Source organism: Monodelphis domestica, chromosome 7 (assembly GCF_027887165.1).
Source record: "Monodelphis domestica isolate mMonDom1 chromosome 7, mMonDom1.pri, whole genome shotgun sequence".
Taxonomy (NCBI): domain Eukaryota; kingdom Metazoa; phylum Chordata; class Mammalia; order Didelphimorphia; family Didelphidae; genus Monodelphis; species Monodelphis domestica.
In genome coordinates this window covers 265925026-265944609 of record NC_077233.1, presented here as the reverse complement: position 1 = coordinate 265944609, position 19584 = coordinate 265925026, and the positions used below count along the sequence as shown (strand labels likewise).

The following is a 19584-nucleotide window of genomic DNA, read 5'->3' as shown; positions in this document are numbered from 1 at the left end:
ACTGTATAGCCAGGAAACAACTCATATTCATATAGCTATTTAAAAGTCACAAAACATAAATAACTTTCTAACCCCATTTCAAAGATAAAGAAACTGAGGTTCACAAAGGTGAAATGGCTTGTCTATGATCACACAGGTATTAAAACAGGTCTCTGAATGCCAACATCTCTTTGACAGGCTTCAAACAAAGGTCTACTGCTCTTCCAATGACTCCGATTTGGACCAATCAGTAAACTACAAATGAAGATGAATGTGATTAATTTCATGAAGAAATTCACCTATATGTATATCTGACTGTGTCCCAACATCGAAAAAAAACTGGAAACAATTCTCAATCTGGTCCAACCTCCACATTTTACAGTTAGGACAACTGAGACCCAAAGAAGGAATGATCAATCCCCAGCCTACATGAACAATTCACTTCAATAAAGCCACAAACATTGTGTAAGTGTCTTTCCATATGCCTAGCATGTAGTCAGTGCTCTCAGAAAGCTTCTGTGGAGGGTAATAAGAATGGCCATCTGTTTTATGAAGACGGCAGGAGGGAGGCTGCCTTGGGAATTGGCTGGCCCAAGAGACCAGCTAAGTTATTTGGTTTGGCTCCCTTGCCCCTGAGGCTTAAATGTATCGAGTTGTTGCAATGACTTGACAGTTAAATTCATTGCCAAAATGTGGGAAAGGTGGTGCAGGTGGGAGCCTCACGTGACTAGATACAGACAGATACAGTACCTGGCTGGAGCCGTGCTGGAGGTGCATGGGGAGCCCTCTTGGGACAGTCACTGACCCTCTAAGATTGGGGGACAGATGCTTAAGAAACTTGTCAGGGAGAGCAGGAAAATAGCAAAATTAAGTGCCCCTTGGCTCGTAATAGTTTTGAAAAAGCTGGATCACCAACCATAAATGGAAAATGAAGACAATTATTTTTTGGTATTTAGCAATTAGAGGCAGAAGTGAATGTACTTTTGACTTCTAAGGATTTTGCCTACTGGCACAGGGGAGAAAGACTGAAACTGGAATTATGACAGACTTCAGCTCAGACATTGTGTGACCTCGGACAAGTCATTTCACTCCTCAACCTCAAAAAATCCATATAAAATGAGGATAATAAAAGCACCTACCTGCCAGGACTGTGTTAAGGACCAAATAAGGCAACATATTCACAAAGCATTTTGCAAACCTTAAAGCACTATATATAGGAATGCTATCTTTCTAATTCTTAAGGAGAACAGTTTATAGATCTAGCAACAAAATCACAAGTCAAAAGGACAATGTCAATATTGTTGGGTATTGGGATTGGGAAGAGACAGATAAAGAGGCTAATCTTTGACACAGAGGGCTCAATGGAGAAAATCTTATCCTGCTGAAATACAGGAGTGAAGACGAGGATTGGAAATAATCTGGTGGAATCAGAGCCTGGGACCTATCTTGTTATTGTTACTATACTCCCCCCCCACCGCCCCCCGACTTTCACCACCAAAGAACTTGGAAGGCTGCAGAAGTTCAAATGGCAAAGTAATACCTCATCAGAACAATGGTTAATGAAGATGTGATCTAATCGAGGCAATTCCCACATTTTGTCAGCAAGAGTTAGCACTGAACTGGGGGACCCTATAGAAGATGTGCTCTTCCATAGCCTGCTGAACTAGTCAGAGGCCCCAAATAAAGATTCCTTCTTTGTCCTTTTTAATATGGCTAAAATGAGGAGTCTGTTAGATTTGGCCCAACTGATAAATTCCTCTGTAGTCATTTACCCAATAGGAGATATAAAAGGAGAAAATTAAATCTTTTTTAATTTTTTTAATGGAATTGTTAAACAAGATGGATGTTCCCTTAACAAAAATCCTGCCTCATAAGGCCAATCTACTTAGGGTGTAATTAGTCTCATATTTAGGGTGGAGTCCCACTGGAATAGTTTCAGGGTTTAGTCGAGGAACTTTGCTACCAAACTATCAGAATTGCCCAGATAGATCAACACTTCAACTTTAGGGGGGGGAGATTAGGGCAGCCCTAGCAGCAAAGAGATTAGGGCAAAGAGAACTGTTCACACAGACAGGAATTCTAAGGATGATGGGAAAAGGCATCTTGTCTCTAAGTTGGCCAAATTCAGAGTGATGATGCTCTTTCCCATAAAAGAGTTCAGGGTATTGCTTTTGAAACACTGATCAAAATGACTGATAGAACCTATAAGAGTATTTGTAAAATTATACCAGAATATACCAGACCAGGGAAGGAAGGGTCATTTTGCTCAGGCTCTACCCCAGCTGGCCATTCAGAGCCACCTAAGGTCTTACATTCAGAACTGAGGGGCTAGTTGACTGAGTCTCCTTAAGGTGACAACTGGGAGTGAAGTTTGCCCAAAGTTTTGGCTGGTCTAACTATAAGACTAGAGACCATATGGCTGAATCACTATGTCTTGAAGGTTGAAGGAGAGGTGCCTCTGTATAAAGGGATGCTACATACATGCAATCAGGTTATCATTATAACTAGGGGAAACATGGAAACTTCATTGGGGTAATCCAGTTTCTTCTGAAGATTTTGAGAGGAAAATTATCAAGGGGAAAAAACCCTTGCTTGAGTGGAGGTCAGTCTCAGCGGTGGCTGATCAGAGGGAGTGTATTGTGAGCAAGGATATCATAGATTCTTGGGAGCCAGAATCTATATGGATACTTATGATAGCTTCTATGTATGAAGATTGGATTTAGCTATTTCCTGATTGTAACAATGAAGATACTTAGTTCTTCCTTTATTGTGAAGATTAAATTGTAAACAAATGTAACAATGAAGGTACTTAGCTCTTCCTTTATTGGGAAAATTGAATTATAATCCACAATCTATTTCTTTAGTCCCTAAAAGGTGATAACTCAGTATTTTAAGTACATCTACCCAGTTTAACTACAAAAAGGTGTTAAGTAACTACAAAAGGTGAACTAACCAAAAAAAGAAAAAAAGAAAAAGGTGTTAAGTAACCCAAAAAGATATAATCTAAACCAAAGAAGGTGTGAACTAAAGAGTGGGAAGCCTCTGCTGTGATTGGTAAGCCATGAAATTTAGGGGAGGTGACACAAGAGAAAAAGATCTTTAAAAAGAGGGTCAGAGGCCAGAAAAAGATATATTCCATTCGATTCGAGGAGATCTAAGAGCTCTCTGACTCGGAGGAGAGACTGTGGAACTGGACTTCTGGAGGAGAGACTGTGGAACTGGACCTCTGGAGGAACTCGTGCAGGAGACCTCACTCAGATTGCTTTTCCTTTTAGACAGTCACCGTTGGTGAGTGAAAGGCTGACTTAGTGACCCTGCCTTTCCCTAAACCTCCAAGAAAGGCCCATTGTCTTGAGACTCTTTTCCCTGATTAAGGCCTTAGAATTTCTACCTGGCTCAGAGGAAGCCAGAGTTTCCTCTCTCTCTCATTCCTTAATATCTTCCCTCTATTGTAAATAAACTACCATAAATTCCATTTACTTTAGTAATTCATTTTGGGATTTAGACATTAAATTCCTGGCAACCACCCATATAAATATTCAGAGTCCAACCACAATTAATTTTAACATATGTCACTAACTATAAAGAACAGCTACATGGAAGCCCCTGAAATTGCCTAAACCACTCCATGTAGTTTCCATGCAGGGGAAAATAATACACATAAAGATGGGCTAAGGTACTTCACTATACAAAATCTTCTTATATTAATCTTGGTGCAGCCAGTGAAGAAAGCAAGTAATTAATAGCTAACAATTTATAGTAGATTAATGAGAATTGAAAAAAATTGTGCCAATTGCTGCAGGGATTCCTAACCTTTTCAACATGATGGACCAAGTAGCTCAGTTCCTGGGAAAATGGTATGGGTTTGAGAAAGCTAAGGGACACAGTGGAATTGGGAGAACATGGGTTCAAATCTGGATTCAGGCACTTCCTAGCCATGTGGCCCTAGGCAAGTCACAACTACATTTGCCTGGCCCTTGCCTTCTTAAAGAGTTTTTACTAGGAGAGAAGGTATGGGTTTTAAAAAAATGGTACAGGGTTACTGGTGTGGTCAATGTCCTTTTCTACTGCAATAGGAATCAATGAAAACTAACAATTTGATTCCACCTAGGAAAGAGTTCAGTGTACTGTCCTTGGCTTTCCTCAGAATTACTAAAATTTTCTTTTATATAGTCATTTTGTGAACAGAGAACTTAAGGATACTGTCATCCACAACAATGATGATGTTATGTTAACTGGACCAGATTAAGGTCAGTGTGGCAGAGGCCCCGAGTCATATTTTGCCTCACCTGGGAGACAAGGAGTGGGAGATTACACCACAAGAATTAGGGTTCAGTCTGTCTAGTTAAGTTTTAGAGAATGCACCAGGAGAGAGGAAGCCAGGTCATTTTAGATCTAGTTCACATGTTACTGACATTTGCTCCTACAGCTTTAAAAATTAAACTCGGGAACGTAGGACTCTTCGATTTCTGGAGAAATCCACATTGCCTATGTGCACATTTTGGCAGCCCCCACTTACTAACTCATTTCCTCTTTCATGTAGGGATCAGAAACAGGAAAACCCCTAACAGGACTTCGATAAGAGAAGACTTTTTGGCAAACAACAAGAGGTGACTACTTTAAATGACCGTGACATTTCTAGAGCTATAAGATCCCAAAGTGGCCACCCATGATCCCTCTTTTGAAAAGCAAGTAACTTGCTTGTTATTGGGGCCTAGCTGTTACTGAATGAACAGGAGCATTAGTCTTTCTACAGTTCTCTCATACATGATTCAAAAGGTCCCCCTAATAAGATATCTAGGGCATATCACTACAAGGACTCTGCTGCTAATGGAGCTGACTTTCTCCTGGGTATATACTAACACTGAATTAACTTACTCAGCTGCCATGTCTAGCAATGCTTCTCTAAATGTTCTATTTGTAAAGTTGACTGTTTGTTTATAAACAAGTAAAAAGGTACATTTTCCCCTAGTGAGTTTCAGTTTATTACATTCACCCCAGCACCCTGCCTATCAAGACTTATCTGAAATCTGACTCAGTCACCCAATGATCTAGCAATTACTCCTCGTTTTGTGTCATCCGCATCCTGATAAGCATGCCATGAAGCCTTTTAAGTCACTGCCAAAAATGTCCCAGTACCAAGGGCAGATCCCTGAGATATTAACTAGAGATCTCCTTCCAAGCTGACATCAAACCATGACTCTGTCAGTCCAGGTACTCAAATTCACCCAGCTCAGCTACCATCTCTCAATAGGATCAAGAAGAGAATATGGCAGGCTGTCAAAACCTATGCTTAAAATCTAGGTAAACCATACAGATAGCATGTCTCAGTTCTATCTAGTAATCCAGACAAAAAAAGAGAATAAAATGAGTCAAGCATGACCTCTCCTTGGTGAGGCCACCATCTCTTTAAACTAAATACACTCTAGAACTTTGTGAAGTCAGGCTCAAAAGGCTGTATTTGGCAGGCACTGCACGCCCTTCTCTTTGAAAATCAGGGCATTTGTCACTTCATAGTCCTACAGTATGCTTCTCCCATTCTCCACAATCTCCCATCTGCCAGTCCTTTCACTATCAAAGGATGTATTTCTTCTGGGCCTATTGACCTGAACTCAGCAAAGACAATTAGGTTATTTACTTTGGGTTTCAACTCCCCATTACCTATTTTTTGAGCAGCTCTGCCTTCCTTCCAATGTGTTGTCAATCAGTCTTATCCAACCTTGCAATAATACTCCCTTGCTTTGAGTCTCTTCTTTTCCCCAATATAGTTTTTTAAATTATTTTCCTGAACTCTTTTAGTCGATCTCAGTTCACTTTGTCAAAAGTTTTGACACATTCTTATAGAATCATGTAATCATCAGAGAGAGAGAGTAAAATCACTTTTCAGGTCAGCTAGGTGGATAGAGAGGCAGGCCTAGAGATAGGAGCTCCTGAGTTCAAATACAGCCTCAGAGACACTTACTTGTATGACCCTGAGCAAATCATTTAACCCAATTGCTTTAGCCCTTACCATTCTTTTGCCTTGAAACACGTATTTAGTATTGATTCTAAGATAAAAAGTTATGGTTATAAAAAAATTAACTACCACATACAAAAAAATCACTACCACACCAAGACATTTGCTAGGTTTGTGGTCCATTTCCCAAAGTCCTCCTCTATTTCCTCTTTTTGTTCAAGAAGTCTGTAGTATGGTCTAATGACAATATTGCCCTTCTTTCTGTTTCCAATGAACCTCTCACTCAAGTGCCCACCAACATGCTCTCTTCCTTCCTTGGCCTAGGCCTTGGCCACAGATCCTGAAGGTTCTTGAATGATTCTATCTTTAATATACAGTGGCTCCCATCAACCCTGCTTCCTATTAAGTTTTTATCAATGCTGTTCCTTCTGAAAAAGGAGATAAATTCCCATCATGCTTCTTAGCGAAAAGTGTAAATGATACCTTTGTAGTCAAATCTGCCTCACTGTTTGGTTCACCTTACTTGTTATCTCTACTTTGTACATTTGTACACACAGGCAACGCCATAGATTTTACATATTGCTCCTTTCTTGAATTTTGACTCCTATGAGTTCTGGGGAAAGATGCTACTGTTCTTCCTATAATTTATCTACTTTAAATGTAGCTGGGTGGATATACAAGGTCAGTTTTCTGACCTTTCCACTCCCTTTGCCTCATCCCCAAAATTGTTATTTTCCATTTAAAGCCCTTTTGATTGGATTTTCAAGACTCCATGCAAATACATTTTTTCCATTCCTTGTTATGTATATTCCACCCTTTGCCAGGTACTGGTCATTTTTCTATCTTAAGTCATTCTTCTTTTTTAAACTTTGATCCAGAAACACAAATCCCATTGTCAGACATCATCGTTTTAGCCAGATGTTTACTTCTTATCCAATCTTGTCTCTGTTCTGATACTTTTGGTGTCCATCAGCTATAAAAAAGGAAAATACCCAAATGCCCTGAAAGCCTTTAGAGTCTTACCCAGGATTCTATATCATTTAGCAATGCTTTTTATACTCCTCCTGGCACACATCCCTCTTGGTACACATTTAATGACATGAATTATCACAGAATGGGTAGAAGTTACACATTAATTTTAAATAATTTCCATTAAAATTTTTATTAGCAAAAATAATCATGTAGGAGTAAGAGAGCCATATTCTATCTACTAGATAGTGTTAACATTGTCTAAAAGTTGCAAAATTTTTAAAAATCCAATTGTATTTTAAATGTCCTAGTGGTTACTACTTAAAATAAATTCTCTTGCCAAACACTGGCAATTTTCCTTAATAAATCTGTGTTCCTGTATACTGAATTTCTTCTCTACATTATAGTTGGCCAGTAGAAGTCTGCTTACCATAATTCTGACCATATACTTTGGTTGTCCACAGATTTAAAATTTCAGGATTTTTTTAAAGTGTTAACATAAAGCTAAACATAACTCTGAATTGCTACCTATATGCAATATATTTCTATAAGCATCTATTAAATACTTAGCAATTAAAATATTCCCCACCTCTCCTTCAGTGCACCTCAGCATAAATATATATAATATATAATATATATAATATTTTAAACCTGCTAAGACAATGGGTTTCTTTACAGTAAAAGACAGGTCGTGTTTGTTTAGAGAATACTTAGCCTTCCTCACATAAAAAAAATGTTCCCAACTCTGCAGCTCTGGTACCTACTATTTCCATGAAAGAGAGGCCAGAAGCACCCACACTCACTAAGAGCTATGGAATACTTCTATAATACTACCAAGACAACTTGGGGTTTTCTATCATATTATAATGTCTAAATAATAACCAATAAAACTGATGCAAATGGATACAAAAATAACAGACACAAAATCACTGGCAACAGTGATAACGCTAGCAATACATCAATCTGGCTCATACAAACACATATACACCTAACACTCATAAACATACACACACATACACATATGCTACTTACTAGGAGCATAGGAGTTGTAAGTAGACCCCAAGCAAAGAACTCGAGGAAGATGACGACAACTGCATGGTATACACTAGGATGGCCGATACCTTGTTGCTAAAAAAGAAGGAAAAAATATTAAATAATTGTGACCAAATAATACAAGGCTTTCCAAAACAGGGCAGATTTTGAAAGATCAGTACTAGTTTTCTTTTAAACATAGGATAAAATAAGTTTGGGATCTTTCTATATCTTTAAAATATCCAACATGCATATAATTATGCCAGGCCACTAGGTTGACAGTGAATAAAATATTAACAGCAAAGAAAATTGTAAAAATGTCTAAAATAATACTATTCTCTTATTTTTATTTTCAAGCACTACTTTAAAAATACATGGAATAATAAAACATTTACAAAAATAAAAGTTTTACAAGATCAAAAATAAGAGAATAAGATCTACTGATCCAAAATAAAAAATTCTTTCTAACCATTTTGATGAGAAATTTTTATCTATCTTCTACCTGCATATCAGAATACATCAATTTTTAAAAGTCCCCTTCTATACTATTGTGATTTTAGTTGGATGTAGATATCCTTAAATGCTACATTAAAATGTGAACTACAAAACTGAAATTTTTTTAATCTTCTAAACTCATGGTAAAGCCAAATGACTACTATATTTTCACTGACAAATTAGATAAAATTCATAAAACATTTTAGCTGTAACAGAAGCATTTGTCCTAAGTTGTCCTTTATAAGCGTTTAGTACATACAACTTAGTAAGAAGAAATAATGCCACAGCAATCTAACAAAGGCCAATTATCATATAAATTTTGGCCTATTTTTAAGTCATTCTCATCCTCCTCTCTAAACCCTACTTCTGCTAAAGTATTCAAACTTTTCCTTTTGCCTTATAGACTCTTCCCTAACTGAATGGTTCCATATGAATCCCAGGAGCATATATTTAGAGAAGGAAAACACCTAGGACACAATCTAATATAACCCCATTTTAAAAATAAGGGCATGATCTAAAACGAACCCATTTTACATATATATCTTAGAATCAATACTGCATATTGGTTCTAAGGCATAAGAATGGTAAGGGCTAGGCAGTGGGGTTAAGTGACTTGCCCAGGGTCACACAGCTAAAAAGTTTCTGAGGTCAGATTTGAACCCAGGACCTCCCATCTCTAGGCCTGGCTCTCAATCCACTGAGCCACCCAGCTGCCCCCTTATATGTACATTTTACATTATTTTACAGATAAGGAAAATGATCCAGATATATTATATGACTTGCCCAATCAAGGTCACATAGGTAACAATTACCAGAACTAAAATTTGAATACAGATCCTTTGCCTCCAAATTCATTCTTTCAACTATGCTATGAAGATAAAAATATTTCAACAACAAAAAATAATAACAAGCAGTATCACTTATATAGAACCTACTATATACTGTGCATTGTGTTAGCTCTTTACAAATATTATCTCACTAGATTCTCAGAACGACTGAGAGGTATCTTGCAGAAAAGAACAGAGGCAAACAGAGTAACTTGCCCAGGGTTCCACAAGCTAATAAGGATCTAATAATTGAACTCCATTATTCCTGACCACCAAGCCCAATGCTTCCTCCACTTGATCACCCAGCTGCCCTATATACATACATTCAATGACATCATTTTCCAACTTTCAAAATGCTTATCCAAAAATAATTTTTAAATGCTGCTTTTAATCCATCAGTATTACAATCAGTATGAATTCCAGCACTTTGACTTGCCACATCTCTCACAACCAAACCCTTCTCTCCACTGACAACAAAAACAATTCCCCTCTTCACAATCATCAAAACCTGTGCTACAAAATTATAGGAACCAAGTTTGATCCCAAAGAATATAAAGAATATAACTCAACCCAATATTTTTAATAACAAGAGGGACTGAATAGTGAACAGAACATCAAAAAACAGGCTTTTAAAGGTTGAATTAATTTTACTTAAGTTTTTTTCATGTTTTCAAAGTCTTTATTACAAGGAAGGGCTTTCTGGAAGGAGTTAGAAGAGGGGGATACATACTTGGAAATATAAGTGAAAGAAAAGCAAAATATCAAGTTTATTTTCTTAATAAAATAAAAAGGCAATTCTATTTTTTATTTAACTTTTATTTATTATATTTTATGTAAATTAAATAAAGTAAATGGTAAAAGGAAAGATTTTGAACTACTCCCTCATTGGGTAAGAAAATGAAATATCAAAAGAAGGAGAAAAATAGAAAAATACATGAAAAGATCAAACACTAGAAACAGTGGGTAAATAGGAATGTTGGGGAAGGAGGGGTTAAAGGGAAGCCTAGTAACAAAACATCCTAAGAAAAATTGCTTATTTAACTTTTTTAAAATTGCTTATTTAGCTTTAAAAAAATTCAAAAAGGGAGTACTGACTAAACACAAGATAGAGAAAAGACAAGCCTAACAATCATAACTTTTAAATGTGAATGAATGAAACAAAAAAATTAAAAAAGTGATAGAAAAAGATAAAAGAGCAAAGGCTAGAAAACTGCCTTATACAAGAAATGTATCTAAAAAACAGATACATGTGCACAGACTTTCTGGAAATAAGGTAGAATAAAAGCTACCATGCACCAGATAATACAAAAAAAAGTAGGATGTACCATCGCACTATCAGATGAAAGAATTTTAAATCACAGTATCATAAAAGATAAAAGGATAACTGCATTAGACTAAAAGGAAGCAAAGACAAAGAAATATTATCAATATTAAACAGACACCAAATACAATAGAATCTAAAATTCCAAAAATAAGAATTAAACTAAAATGCAAAAGGTATGGCTTATCATATAACTATAGGAGACTGGAAAGTTCTTTCCTGAGTTGTACAAAACTAACAGAAAGAAACAAAGAAATAACAGAACTGAAAAAGTGTTGAATAAATTTAAGTTGAAATAAATAAAGTATCTTCTGAATGGGAGCATATTTACAAAAACTGATAAGCTACAGTATATAGAAAAATATATAGAATATATACAGTATATAGGAAAAAAATTTTAAAGCAAATATGCTTAGTATGCTTTACAAAGAATATCACAGTAAGAATATTAAATTTTTATTAGAAACAAAAGACATTCTGAATATTGTAAGTCAAAGAACAAATGTCTGAAATAATTATTACATGAAAGAGGATAATATGCATGATAAAACATTCCAAAATTTCCAAATAGAAATAAAGTAACCTTCAAGGAAAAGGATATTTAGGAGGCAGCTGGGTGGCTCAGTGGACTGAGAGTCAAGCCTAGAAATGGGCAGTTCTAGGTTCAAATGTGACCTGACACTTCCAAGCTATTTGACCCTGGGCAAGTCACTTAACCCCCATTGCCTAGTACTTACAGCTCTTCTGCCTTGGAACCAATACACAGTACTGATTCTAAGATGGAAAGTACGGATTTAAAAAAACAAAAAGGAAAGAAAAGGACATATATCTGAAAACATACATTAATAAAATAGAAAAAGAGAAGATTAATGAACCAAATATCTAATTTTAAAATTTGGAAAATAAGTCACAAAAAAGCATAGATGAGGAAATTCTGAAAATCAGAATAGGTAGAGATAAAATGAAAAACAAATAGACTATAGAAACAAAAAAAAAAACTAAGAACAGGGTTTTTGAAACAACAAAAATCAATACACCTTTAGTTATAAACCTGATCAAAAAGAAAAGGAAAAAAAACAACCAAAATAAAAAGGAAGCGACAATATACAATTATATGTTAGCAAAATAAAAGTTAAAGTAAGTGCAGGATTATTTACAAATATATAAGTCACAAAGTTAATGTGACTGAAAGTCCCTTTAACTTAGTTGTTTAATGATCCAGGAAAAGTTAGAACCAATAGATTCATCTACATTGGGATATTTATCATCATAAAATAAGATTAACTAAAATGGACCAAAAATACTGTTACTTATGCAGTTTTACCCTAATTTTAGAAATCAGGTACATTAAATAACAAGAAAATTTATAATAGGAAATAAATAAGAAATCCATATCTAAGAAGGAACCTTTTGATGGAAGCACAAACTTCTCAAGAAACAAGTACTTGATTATTAACTCTGGGAAAGCTGTTCTCCTTGAGTTTACATTCCTTAAAACTCATTCAAAATAGTTCAATAAAAACAGAACAAGTCTATTCCTTTTTACATGGCAGCCTCTCACATTGTGAAGACAGTTATATTTGCCCACATCCTCCCTCCTCTCAGCTAAAAATCCCATTCCTTCAATGGCTTCTTATACAAGATGACTCTCATGACATGGTCAGCAACCTTCCTCCGTATACCCTCTCCTCCTCCATCTCTACTCAGCTCCTTTTCTACTATGCTTGCTTGAATAAACACATACACCACACACAATACAGTGTGTACATTACAATCATTGAGAACAGAATCATGCCAATTCTTTTTTAAAGTTTTACTTCTCCAAAAACTGGCCTCTCAAAAATCTGATAAAACCGCTACTCTAACTGAGGAAGTTCTTTCTCTAGAAACTGAAGTTTCAGAAATAGGGCAAGGCATCTCATACAAACTCAGTAAGCTCATACAAACTGTTGTGACACGGCTGGATTTATGGTACAATCCTTTCATAGTAATGTCCATTTTCTTATTTAGGATCACTAAAGCTTCATTACCCAAGAAAGATAGAAAGTAACAAAATTGAAAGTGAAGGTAATAAAAGAAAACCAAGGAAATACTGGCTAGTACACTAAGAAGGGGGAAAAAATCCTATCTATACTCAGTGATAATCCTCAAAGAAGATTTTTTTTCCCCAAAAGAAGGTTTTTTTTCTTTATTAAAAACTTTTTTTTCCTCTTGGCTTTCCCTATTGTTTCTTTTTTTTCCATCATAGTACTTTCCACAGAGTAGCTGTTTGGTATATAAGTTCATTGTTGTTATCATGGAATTTTTTTTTCTAATAATCCTCAAAGAAGATTTTTAAGAATTATCTTGACTAAAAAAAACAAAGCAAATGTCTGTCAAACTAAGAAAGCACAAGTTATTAAAAAAAAAACAAATATGATTAAGAGAGAAGCATACAAAATAAGACTTACATTAACTGATGCAGAGTGAAACAGGAAAGCATATATTTGCTTTATATATATATATATGCATATATATATATATGACAATAATGTAAAAATGGAAAGAACCACAAAGCAAACAATAATGAAAGTTGCAAAATTACAAAGGATATGGCCTTAAAGAAGAGTTATGAGAAGATAATTCCCCTCCATTATTTCTTATAGAATTGGCAAGCCCATGAATGCAACATAGAAAATATATATATATATATATATATATATTTCCCCCCCCCCCCAAAAAAAACCCTTACCTTCTGTCTTAGTATCAGTTCTAAGACAGAAGAGCAGTAAAGGCCAGACAAATGGGGTTAAGTGATTTGCCCAGGATCACACAACTGGGGGGAGAGAGAGAGAGAGAGAGAGAGAGAGAGAGAGAGAGAGAGAGAGAGAGAGAGTGTGATAGAGAGAGAGAGAGAGAGAGTGTGTGTGTGGTGTGTGTGTGTGTGTGTGTGTGTGTGTGAGAGAGAGAGAGAGAGAGAGAGAGAGAGAGAGAGAGAGAGAATTTGAATCCCAATTTGAATCCAGATCCTCCTGATTCCAGTCCTGGTGCTCTATCCACTTTGCTACGTAGCTTCCCCCACTCATTCTTTTCTAACTCTTTTTTGCCAGTTTTTTCTACTCTTCTTTATTTTTGTTTTTTTCCTTTAAAAAAATTTTTTGGTTATATAGGATGGCTCTTTGGCAAGAGGGAGAAGGGTACAGAGAGAAAACAAAAGATATCAATAAAAAATTTTAATAGTTTAGTTAACTGGAAAGGAATAAATGTTCCCGATGACTAGCAGTTTCATAATTACATGTAGTGTACAAAACAAGTACTCCCAAGAGTTTCATTAAATATTTGGAACTTTAACCAAGGCTATGAGCTTCTGCACTGAAGCTTATTCAAATTGTATCATCACTGCAATGTAAGAAACAATAGTTTATTAATTTTACACGAAATAATGAAGAATTAAATAAGTAGTACAAAGAGAATATTATATATGGCTACAAATTAATATCTGAATAACTTGTGGATGTCTACCTCCAGAGAAAAAATTTATTAAAGGAAACATGAAAGACATACTTTATATATACATTTATGCATGTATGTATGTATAAATATATATTTATCATGGGGGGGGTGGGTTAGAGGATGTCTTCTATGGTGCAGATAGAGGAAGAAGGCGATGAGATACTAGGAATAAATTCTGTTTTTAAAAAATTGCATTCATCATACACATACAGCTCCAGAAAACAAATAAATTCAAAGAGATAGCAAGATGAATAAGGAAGGGCTTGTGTCTAAGAACAGTTCTCCTTCATTACCTTCAAATAGGAAAATGCATCCCAAATAAAGTAACAGAACATAAACTAAAAAGAAAATGAAATGCTTACAAAGAAGTCGCTATAGAAGAAGTTGCATAAAATCAGAATGATAATTATTAATACAACACAGACTGTGGGGTAAAGGAATGCCTGAAAAAAATTATAAATCTTCACTGACTACAGCTAGATCTCAGGGGGAAAAAAAGGATGGGTTAGCCACTACAACTCCAACAATAACATGAAAATATAAAAAGTTGACAAAGGCATGATATTGGAGTAAAGAGAAAAAAATTTTTAATTGATGGCTCTGAACAAAAAATTAGAAAATTTAAAGGATAAGCAGAAGAAGAAAAAAGAAAGCTAGAGCAAAGAAATAAAATGGTACAAACAAACTTGGACCAAGTCAAAAGACAGTATGATTAGAAGAACATATCTGTATCCAAAACCAAATAAGCTCAAAGAAAAATTACAAGTCTCATTTTGTCTCCAATAAAAATATGAAATTTTTAAAAATCGACTATTTCTTGAGAAAGCACAAAGGAAAATTGCCACACAGTATTAGTAACTATGAAAAAATAACAAATGGTAAAATCCACAGGTCACTCTAAGAAGACAACCCTTTCCCAGGTTTAACAAACTTACAAATGTGGTTGCCAAGATGCAGAACTCACAAGTCAAAAAGAAAGATATTTTAAGTGGTTGGAGAAAGGCAGCTTACTTTCCAGAGAGAACTGCTGTTACAATGGCCTGGGATGACTTATGATGAAGAAAGTAGTAGAAGAAAAACTGGAATGACAAATAATAAGAAAAAGGTGTTCTGCTTGTTGAAACGGGAAACAAGATTATTGACTTGTAAGAATTCCTTCTGAGAAAATCTGTTGAGTGTTCCTAAATATATAAACAGCACATAAAAGAAATTTGGGGAGAACAAGTAAACAAGTCTGAATAGTTCTCATAATCTAATGCTTTATAGACCAAAAGAAGGGGGGAGAAGGGGTTTGTCCCTTGAAAGTATCCTTCCTTGGTTTTTCTTTCTTTTTTTTTAAACCTTACCTTCCATCTTTGAATCAATAGTATGTATTGGTTCTAAGGCAGAAGAGCAGTGAGGGCTGGGCAATGGAGGGTAAGTCGCTTGACCAGCTAGGAAGTGTCTGAGGTCAAATTCGAACCCAGGACCTCCCATCTCTGGGCCTGACTCTCAGTCCACTGAGCCACCCAGCTGCCCCCACCTTCCTTAGTTTTTCAACAAGAAATACCTTTGAATAGCAATTCTCAAACTTTATGGTCTCAAGATATTTTTATACTCTTTATTATGGGTCCCTTTACACACTTAAAAATTACTAGGAGCCCCCAAAAAACTTTGTTTATGTAGGTCATACCCATTAATATTACAAAAACTGTTAATTTTTTTAATATTTATTCATTAAAAATAAGCCCATTATGTTAACATGGCATTTTATTTTAAATACCATACTTTCGAAAACAAAAACAAAAAATTTAAAGAGAAACGGAGCACTGTTTTACAGATTTTTACAGATCTCATTAAGGTCTAGGACAGAGCTGGATTCTCTTACCTGCTTCTGCATTCATTTTGTTACAATGTTCTTTTGGTTAAAGTATATGAAGAAAATCCAGCCTCACACAGCTATATATTTAGAAAAGGGAAAGTATTTTAATAAACAAATGATATCTTAGTATTATTATTAAATTATTAATTATAATTATTATGCTAATTACTTATATTAAATTATCTTAGTTTATTATTTCAATAATTTTTACCTCAAGGATTTCCTGAAAGGGTCTCAGGGATTCTGAGTTCCATAGAGTACTCCACTAAAAGCCTCCTACTATGCTCACAATGAACCATTAACTGAGTCCAGCTAGTCAACCAGTTGTACTTAATCTGACTATTATTGAACCCGTCTCTCCAAACTTCTTCACAAGAATAATACTTGACCAAAAACTTTGCTAAAATCTAACCAAATTATGACTGCAAAATTCCCCTCATCTACATTAGTAATTCTATCAAAAAAAAAAAAGAAAAGAAAGAAATGGAGTTACCTTGCCATAATTTGTTCTTGATGAAGCCATGTTGGCTCTCTGTAATAACTGCATTCCCCTTCTAAATATTTGCCAACTATTTAACGATCCTTTCTAGAATTTTCCCAGGAATTGAATCAAACTAATTGGCCATTGGCCTAGATTAGTTAATACTTTTCTTTTTCCTTCCCCCCCCCCTTTTTTTAAATCAGGACAGCATTTGCATTTTCTAATTTTATATTATCTCTCCCCATTTTTCACAAGTTTTGAAATACCATGGTCAATGATTCAGCAAAGACATCTACTAGCTCTTTTTGGACTTAGGGGTATAGTTCATGTGGCCAGGTAGACTGATATGAATTTGTCAAGGGCAGTTATATGCTCTCTTACAAGCTACTTAATCATCCTGGGTATCAGCTCTCTCTTAGTCATTTCTCTTCTATCATTTCCAGTATAAAAGGTCACTCACTTTTGCAGAGAAAGCAGAATAATAAGAGCTGAGGAGCTCTGCATTCTCCCTGTTGTCAGTTATGCAATTCACCCCAAGCAAAGGTTTAAACTTTCTCCGATTCTCCTTTCCCCCAACATAATTTTTATTTTTACATTTTAAAAAAATGTTATTGTGCAATATGTCATCCTTCTGTTACAATCACCTGTTTTACACCATTTGACAGTGATTTCACAAGATCTGGACACATTTTAAATATTTTTTGTCACAGAAACAACACTCTGCATTGGATGTTAATCTTTTCCCAAATCTAGTCTTGATATAAAAACCATAACTTTTCTTTCTTTTTTAAAAATATTTTTCATCTATTTCATTAAATATTTCCCAATGGCATTTTTTAAAAAAATTTACCAACATAACTTTCAGGGGTGAATTAAGCCTTTTTTGTTAGCCTTAACTTCCCTTGCCAATCTCTGAGCAGAGCTTTAGTATTCCTCACACAATGGAGAAGCAATGTCGTCCACTCATAGACATAGTCTACTATTTGCTCTTGTTTTGATCTTCCAGATCTTTTTTTTTTTTTCATCTAAATTTTTTGGTTCAGTTACCTGTGGATCCACATTTGCTCTTCTCAAATTCCCTCTTTCCTCCTCCCTAGAACTATTTCTTCTGTTGTCAGAATTTCATCCGTTGACATCTCCTGCCCCTCCTAGACTGATTTTCTCTGAAGCATTTTCATCTATAGGATCTTACACCTAGTTTTCTTCTAAAAGCACTGAAATCTGCTTTCCCAAAAATCAAGAGTACATGTCAGATTTCCAGCTTCCCTCTCTAAAATAAATGAGCTACTTCCCTGCAAGTTTCCCATCATTCACCTGCCAGCAATCAAATCCTTTCTATTAAGGAAAATTAGATTGAAGAAAGAATTCTTCCTTATTGATTCCTCCACTGTTTAAAAGAAGGAAATTATCACTAAGGCAAATAAAGAAGTTATTAGTTTCTATGCTTTTGGCAGTAAGAGAGCTCAAGCAGATGTGTAGACAGCTGCCCCATCATTACTATATCAGCTATGTGATACTTCCCAAACTCCTCATCCATTTCTTCATTCTGTCCAGGTGGTTTATAGTATACAACAATGACAACATCACTTCCATTTCTTCCTTATCCCACCTTCTTTCTGTCATGCTTCCTTCCTCATGTTACAAATGGGATAACTACAAGCCCCATCATAAACACTGAAGGGCAGATTTGGAATTTCAAACCAGATATTCTTAGTCCTAGGCCAATGTAATACAAACCCCACAGTTGCTGATAAAGTGAACATGTTGTAAAACCCAATGGAAATGAATAGTGTGTGGGTTATGAGAGAGGGGTGGGAGGAAGAGAAAGAACATGAATCATATAACCATGAAAAAATATTCTGAATTAATTAAATAAAATTTAAAAAGTAAGGAGGGAATTTGCATTTGAGTTAACTGAATTCTACACATAGCTCACAAAGAGGATCAAGCTTTTACACAATGAAGTTATTTGAATAATAACCACAGTAGGTACTGTGAACTTTAAAAACTATTCCACCCTACTTAGACCATACTTTAGGGGAAGATAAAGTTGTAATCTCCTGATTGAGCAATGAAGGTACTTAGTTTAGTTCTCACCTTATAGTGAAGCTAAAACTTTAAGCTAAGTCTATTTTTAGATCTAATACAAAAAGGTGTTAAGAAACTATAAAGGTTAAATTAATCACAAAAAGATCAAGTAACTCACAAAAGGTGAACTTAAAAAAGAAGTGTTAAGTCAAATCAAAGTATCAAATCAAAAAAGATGAGAACTAAAAGTATGGACAGTCCTGGAGAAATTGTGATTGGTAGATGTGAAAATTTAGAGAAGACACAAGGATGAAAGGTCTATATATTTGAGATTTTTCATCCCTCAAGAACTCTCTCTCTCTCACTCTTTCCCTGATTGGTGGTGGAGAGTTAGCTGAGAGCAGCATACTGAGCCTTTTGGCATCTTAGCACAGCGCTATTGTCCAATTCGGTGGCGAGTTTCTGGCTGAATTTTCCTCCTTTACTTTCCAACTTTTTCCACTCAGAAGCCTCTAATCTTCTTCAGAGACCTAGAGGAGGGGAGTTTAAAACTCACCCCTGGCATAAGCGAGGTAGGAGAAATCCTATATCCTCTTTCCTCCTTCTCCTTAAATTCCTTCCCTCTATATTAATTAAATTACCATAAATTTCCAGACTGACCTGCGTATTTTATTTGGCGACCATTTAAATCTAGATTTAAAGTCACAACCCTAAAATTATCTAACAGTCGTACCATTACCCTGAAACTAGCATGCCCAATTGCACTTCCTACCTAACCTAAGATCTAATTTTACGTATTCCAGTCTCATAAACTATCACTTTCTTTGGTTCTACATTCTCTCTATGTATTTTATTAATCTATGATCTATGTGACTAAGGTTTATGAAGTTCAATAAAACAAAAGTCCACTAAAAAAATAAAATAAAGTGAACGTTACTGGATTTTCTAAGCAAACAAATGGTCTCAACAAAAATACATAAATTAATGCCAAAAAGCATTCTGTCTTGTCCTCTTTTTGCAAATGGTCTTTTTACCCAGGCAGTCTCCCATGAAAACAACTCCACTTACTTATAATCCCTAGCTTCTTTCAAGACTCTGCAGGGGGCAGCTGGGTGGCTCAGTGGATTGAGAACCAAGCCTAGA

General features: G+C 35.4%; 1 protein-coding gene across 1 annotated transcript in view; it reads right to left on the bottom strand.

The window, feature by feature from the left end:
* Positions 1–19584, bottom strand: part of MFSD14B (major facilitator superfamily domain containing 14B) — a 90232-nt gene that overhangs the window by 43101 nt on the left and 27547 nt on the right. The window contains exon 2 of the mRNA XM_001369774.5: positions 7937–8032. Within this exon, the coding sequence (XP_001369811.2) occupies positions 7937–8032 (96 nt within the window). The remainder of the gene's footprint in view (positions 1–7936; positions 8033–19584) is intronic.